At 44.8% G+C, this 6525-nt stretch overlaps 1 protein-coding gene across 1 annotated transcript in view; it reads right to left on the bottom strand.

Moving 5' to 3' along the window:
* Nucleotides 1-4126, bottom strand: part of LOC103924412 (cystine/glutamate transporter-like) — a 16678-nt gene extending 12552 nt beyond the window's left edge. The window contains exons 1-2 of the mRNA XM_009332937.1: nucleotides 3931-4126; nucleotides 1024-1150 (exon numbers count right to left, since the gene is read on the bottom strand). Of these exons, the coding sequence (XP_009331212.1) occupies nucleotides 1024-1150; nucleotides 3931-4126 (323 nt within the window). The remainder of the gene's footprint in view (nucleotides 1-1023; nucleotides 1151-3930) is intronic.
* Nucleotides 4127-6525: the final 2399 nt, after the last annotated feature.

Here is a 6525-nt window from a genome sequence, read left to right as displayed (position 1 = left end):
TTGGTTGATGAGAAGCTCAACATGACCCAGCAATGTGTGCTTGCAGCCCAGAACACCAACTGTATGCTGGGCTGCATCAAAAGAAGTGTTACCAGCAGGTCAAGGGAGATGACTCTCCCCCTCTACTCCGCTCTCATGAGACCCCACCTGGAGTACAGAGTTCAGCCCTGGGGCCCCCAACATAAGAAGGACGTGAACCTATTGGAGTGAGTCCAGAGGAGGGCCACGAAGATGATCGGGGGCTGGAGCACCTCTCCTGTGAAGACAGGCTGAGAAACTTGGGGTTGTTCAGCCTGGAGAAGAGAAGGCTCCGGGGAGACCTTATAGCGGCCTTCCAGTAACTGAAGGGGGCCTACAAGAAAGCTGGAGAGGGACTTTTTACAAGGGCATGTAGTGATAGGACAAGGGGTAACGGCTTTAACTGAAAGAGGGTAGGTTTAGATTAGATATAAGGAAGAAATTCTTCACTATGAGGGTGATGAGGCACTGGAACAGGTTGCCCAGAGAAGTTGTGGATGCCCCATCCCTGGAAGTGTTCAAGGCCAGGCTGGAGGGGGCTTTGAGCAACCTGGTCTAGTGGAAGGTGTCCCTGCCCATGGCAGGGGGGTTGGAACTAGATGATCTTTAAGGTCCCTTCCAACCCAAACCATTCTATGATTCTGTGATTATTTAACTCAGGGCTAAGCCAGAAAGTTGTCTCCACAGGAGAATCTGAAAAAGTTTCACGATGAAAACAGAACATCTGAAATAAATCTGGCATCTATTGTCAGTCTCTGAAAAATACCAGGGCTCTTAGAGCTGCCAGAGAAGAGAGATATTCTTCAAGTACAGATCACATTGAACACATGTAACTATTTACTCATTATGCCTTCTTCTTTTTGTCACTGAAAATCTTTAAAAGTTCTTCAGATTGTTTCTACTCTTTCCTTTACAAGCTGCCTAGGCTGTTACCTGGCACCGTAACTTTTGGTTTTTTAAATTGTCACAGCATCCAGCAAAAGGCAAACAAACAAAATCCCTTACCTGATAGCAAAAAACTCTGCCCACAGGAATAAGAAACTTGGCAGAGGCCCAAGTGTCTCCAAAATGTAGATATAATGTCCTCCAGACTTGGTGATTCTTGTTCCAAGCTCTGCGTAACACAAGGCACCTGGAAAAGTTCAGGTAGAAACGCATTGAGTAAATCATCCCATGGATTTTCTCTTTTCTGTGTGACTGTCAGGGATTGAATTAATCTGTTTAAAATAAGTAGTGAATCAGAGGAAAAAAAGGGGTTTAGAACTACTCTTCCCTATTTTTGTGTGCTACAGTGTTTTGAAGTAAGTTTTGAAGTAATTGACTTTTCTGTCAGAAGGAAAGAAATTCTCCATTTTCTGGTTAATGATACAACTTTTCCATGGAAGTTATGTGAAAAGGTGTGTGATAGAAACATTGCACTAAGCTACAAGAGGTTTCCTTCGAAAAACATCCTGAAGGTTTGGGTTCTCGCTTCTCCTCACAGCTAGACTGGTGAGATGGTGCTTACAAGGCAGTTACAGCAGCTCAGCCGACAGGCCATGGCCAAACTGGTCATTTCAACCATGTTTTTGATCACAGACCATGTTCCTGTGTCCTTATCTTGCATCTTCACATAAATATCTTCCTTCATTCGAACACACCAGACAGAGGACCTGGAAGGGCATCTCCTCTGAGAGGGAAGACTGGAGGAAAAGAAGGCCCCAGTGGTGCAGAGCAAGGGAAGCGCCCTCATGAGAGGCTCAGTCAGTCTCTTCTCTTGTGTTCATGTTCAAGTGCACCGACAGACCTGGGGACTGCCTGCTCCTGCCTTGACAAGCGCCTCTGCACCTCCCTACCCCTGCACCAGGGCACAATGAGAAACCCCGGGAGAGGCAAGCCAGGGAAGACAGCTTAAAACTTTCAGGCAAATGGATAGAAACCTTTATGCCAAAAAAAAGTGCCAAAAATTTGCCACCTGTGCCAAAAAAAATCCCATCTGTGTTTTCTCTATAGAGCAATTCATCATGCCATTTGAATGTGTCTAAGTATGAATCTTAAGCCCTGCCTACACTGGATTCACTTGTTAGGTTAAACATCCTTTGTTCACCAAAAGAAATCATAAAACACTTCACTTGTTTGAGCACAACTCTCCTTGCAATGGGGTGTGACCCTGTGGGGTAAGACAGGGCTGTGCTGTGCTCTAGCTGTGCTATCTACTTCTTCGCCCAGCTCAGGTGGCTGTGGAGGGAGAGTGCAGAGGAACCCTGTGGTGGTATGGCCATGCCTCCAAGTCCCATGGCAACTGTGCCACATTCAGGTCATGACGATGGTGAGGACCTCAATTTTTCCTGCCTCTCTGTTGGCAAATTTGTGCAGAATCCCTGTTCAAAGTGTCTAATATAGGCTGACACCTCGTCTTATTTATCCCAGTGGGTCTTTTTACATGCTTCAAGCATTCGTTTAAGTGCTTTGCTGAACTCATGCTACGGGACTTATATAGATGCCGTACTTGAAAGAAAAAAAGCATAAAAGCAAGCAGGCCTTTTTAATGTACTGCAAAAAAAGTGTCAGAGGAATGATCAGGGGAGGTCATCAAGCTGATAAAAGGGAAGAACAAACCAACAAATTTGGCTACAAAATACAATAACTTGATAAAGAGATTCCCGAGGCCCTTCCAGCAGTGTCTATCAAAGGACACAACGGAGAGAGAAACCTTTCCAAGTGCAGAGCTTGGGCTATGTGATCAGCACACACGTTACCATTTATTGCTCTGCTCAGTTAAAAGAAACACCATGCTCACATTATATTTTAAGATTTTCTTTAAGCAAAAGTATATCCTTTGCCAAACAACCACACGTAGGCTGCAACATGAAATATCGGTACGCATATGCTAAGAGCAGGAACCACATTTGTTGCCGTATTAACAATTGAATGTCTCCTTTTCTAAACTTGCATGTACATGTCACAGTGCCAAAGTGTTTTTTTTCCGCATGGAGTATTTCTCCTTCCTTGTTTCTTTTTCTCTAAGTTATGACAGAAGAACAACTTTGAAGTCACCCACTGAAATAAACATCAGATTTCTCCCCAGAGCTGAGAGATCTTGCAGCTCTCCTAACAGCACCTTTAGAGCATTTCTGAGATGGTAATTTTATACAGTTAATGAAGGAAACTAAAAGCCATATGTTTTATCTATCGTAACTTTAAGAGCTACATTATTTCAGAAGAACTAGAATGAAACTGTCATCAAAAAGTCAACCCTTTGTGAGAAAAGGCTGGTATTAAATGCCAGAAACCGAGCCAAGGGTAACGCACGGAAAGCAGGGCTGAACTGATCTGCTCAATCTCCTGCCCCAAGGCAGCATCACACATATCCAAACCATTTCTGACAGACACCAGCCCCTGGCCGGTGGATACTCTGCAGCTCCCCAGGCAGTCTGCTCTGGTGCTTCTCTATCCTCACCGACAGAAAGGGGATGCCTTATGGCATATTAAGACTGTCACTTCTTGCGCTTTTCACAGTGTCTGTGAAAAGCACTGCACAGCCCTCGGACTCACAAGTGCCTTTTAGGTGCCTACATCTCCCTTCCACCCTATAGAATGGGTGCCCTCGTTTTCTCCCAGCTTTCTTGGCAGAGACCATGCTATCTCCATCCCCAGTCGTTGTCACTCCTCTGCCCTGGACTTGCACATGATTTCATATTAACAGACCGTAAGTGCTGGGATTTTCTCAATCACCCCGGGGGAATCATTTGAACTAAGGACCCCTGGTGACACACCTTCCCCCCCACCCGGCTTGTTAAACCTTTGTTTCTGTTGCAGTAGCAACAGGGAAATTTTGGCTTATTCTTCTCCCAACTTTTTAGATATAAAAATGTGCTGGCTCCCCTCACCTCCCAGGTGCTTAAGCAAAGGCTGACAAAGCTCACCACTCACCAAACATTGAGAGGAGCCCACAGGCAAACCAGACAACCAGGGAGAAACCCACGCTGCCGGAGTTTTTCAGTACTCCTTTTGGGGAAATAAAGATGCCACTGCCAACCATGCTGCCGATGAGGAGCGAGAAAGCCCGCAGCAAAGTTATCTTTTTCCTGAGAAAGATGGCCTCCTCTTCTTTCTTGTCTTTCCCCATGACTTTCTTCTAATCCCAGGGGAAGGTCATGCATTCAGGAGCTACTGTCTCCCAAGTGTCCTCAGGGCTCACCTGTAAGACAAGGAAAGAGTTAGGGAGTCAGGGGTCTTCTTTTCTGGACAAGATTTTTCGCAGAAACCTGTCAAGATCTGTTGAATCTATTCTCCTCAGCTGCTGGATGCACCAACCAAACCACGGGTGCATATAACACTCTCAGTATCATCTCTCACATCAGTACAGCTCCCGAGAGGGACTGTGAGTGTTTTCTGCCTCTTCTGCCAAGGAGCACAGAGCATTACAAGTTGCGTGCCAGACTTCAGGATATGATTTCCAAATTCAACTTTGATGCCCAGACTGGAACTGGCTAGGCTAGGGTTAATTTAATGGGACGTAATTTGGGGTGACATTGATATCAGCACACTGGCAGAAAGCAGATTTCAAGTTGCAAACCTAATAATCGAGACCTTGAGGATATCTGAGGTTAAAAGAAAATTTGTTGGTTGGTTGGTTTGTTTTTTCAGGAGCAAAGAGCTCTGTTAGTTGGGGTACACAGATGATTTAAGCTTTTTTTAACTTCCTATCCACCCTTGCTGAATGAACAAACCCTGATTTTCTCACTAGGGCTTCATTTTATCAGTGTTTCTTAATATACTGTCAAGCCTTTTTGCTATCAGAGTATTGAAGAGTGAGGAATAAGTACTGTTTACAATTGTAAGACAGAGCATAGTCATTAATATCAGACATGTCATTTCTTCTATTAATATAAAAACTTTCTTGGTAATAACAGCAGGAGTGAAGTTTTTCCTAGAAAAGAGGGAACTTCAGACACCCCAGGGATCACACGAGTTGACCTAGATTGAGTTCTCTCACGCCGCAGTAGCCTCCTACTTCACCGTCTTGTCCCTCCAGTGTCTCTCTCAGTCCTAGGCTGGCACCTTCACCAAGAAACTCACCTTCTGCTTAGGTAGGTAAGACAAATTCACATCAGTTACTACAGTCTAATTTGCTGTAGCAAACCTGTTTGTAGTTTTCCTAACAGCAAGGTAGGCATTTTACACTGCTAATTAACCCTGGTAGAGCAGACAAGACAGGTCTGGAGTAGATAATTTGGCTCCTGTCCCTCCTTCTGCCACACATCCCCTCCAATGCTCACACGCTCGCTGTAGTGGTTTTTTCATTATTCTAACACAGTAAATTGCAGGCATAATGAACATTTGCCCCAGCCCCACAGCTGTATACTATTGCAAAGTTACACTGTACATGAGACCATATTTTATGGATTTCTTAAATTATTTAATAATCACAGTGGCGTGTCCAAAGGCAGGCAGTGGTCACCTATAGAAGCAGATCTAAGCAGCCAGAAATTATTTTCTTGATAGGCTGTATTTTCCATCCATAGATATAAATGTCCCCATAACTTTGCGGGGACAATTCTTGTTACCACTCACCCACGATACCTCTTTGTACACCCTGTATAAACTCAGTATAACTAAGGGCTTCTCTCCCCCATCCCTGGCTATTTTCCCACCTGGAAACTGGCAGAAAGAAGCAAGGGTTATCGCTTTCTCCGCACACGTGTGAATAGCACACGCAGAAAGCCCTCTCTCCTGCCGGCAGCATTAGCTGGTTTCTCTGAGATCGTGCCAAGCCTGCACAAGCATCTTCTCAATCAAACCAGCCAAGTTTAGTTATTAAACCTCTAATGAGTCCCAGAGGACTCCTCCTTAAGGCTCCGATGGGTCACATCAGCCTTGTCTGGTCCCGCAGAGCGGCTCCTCAGAGTCCCAAAACCTCACAGGGCTGCTGGAGACGGCAGCTCCGGAGGGGCAGGTAAAGACCCCTGGGAGCTCCCTGAACCATCAGCTGCAGTTCCCTCAGACTCTAATTAATTAGCTCACGTGAAATACCGATATCATCTGGTATTTCTCAGCCGAAAGGAGAACCGCAGAGCATTCATTTGCAATGGTGAAATACGAGGGCTCACCGCATTGAAACCGAACTGAAGAGAGATGTTGTGCACAGCTATGTCTAAAATGCTGTTGTGAGATAATTAAAAGGGCACTTATCTGTTTGGCTGGGTTTTAAACAAAGCAGGTGCGTTTACAATCCATCAGACTCCCATTTCTTGCTGGGATCCCGAAGCAGCAAAACACAGCGTCTCTTTGCGGGCTCTGAAATTACACAAAGAGGGGGGGAGGAACAAAAAAAAAGGAGAGATCAAATCAAATTTACAGACCAGGTTAATGATCCAAAGTAAATACCAAACTCCATACTTCTGTCCACATGTTTTGTTTTGTTTTTTTTTTTTTATACTACTGCCATGCAAAAGTATTTGGAGATAAAACAGTCCAGTCTGGTAAATTTCAGAAACGTGAAATCTATCAGGATTTGTTCCAGAA

The sequence above is a fragment of the Pygoscelis adeliae genome, unplaced genomic scaffold, assembly GCF_000699105.1.
Source record: "Pygoscelis adeliae isolate BGI_AS28 unplaced genomic scaffold, ASM69910v1 Scaffold38, whole genome shotgun sequence".
NCBI classification, from domain to species: Eukaryota; Metazoa; Chordata; class Aves; order Sphenisciformes; family Spheniscidae; genus Pygoscelis; species Pygoscelis adeliae.
This window is presented reverse-complemented; position numbering and strand designations above follow the sequence as displayed.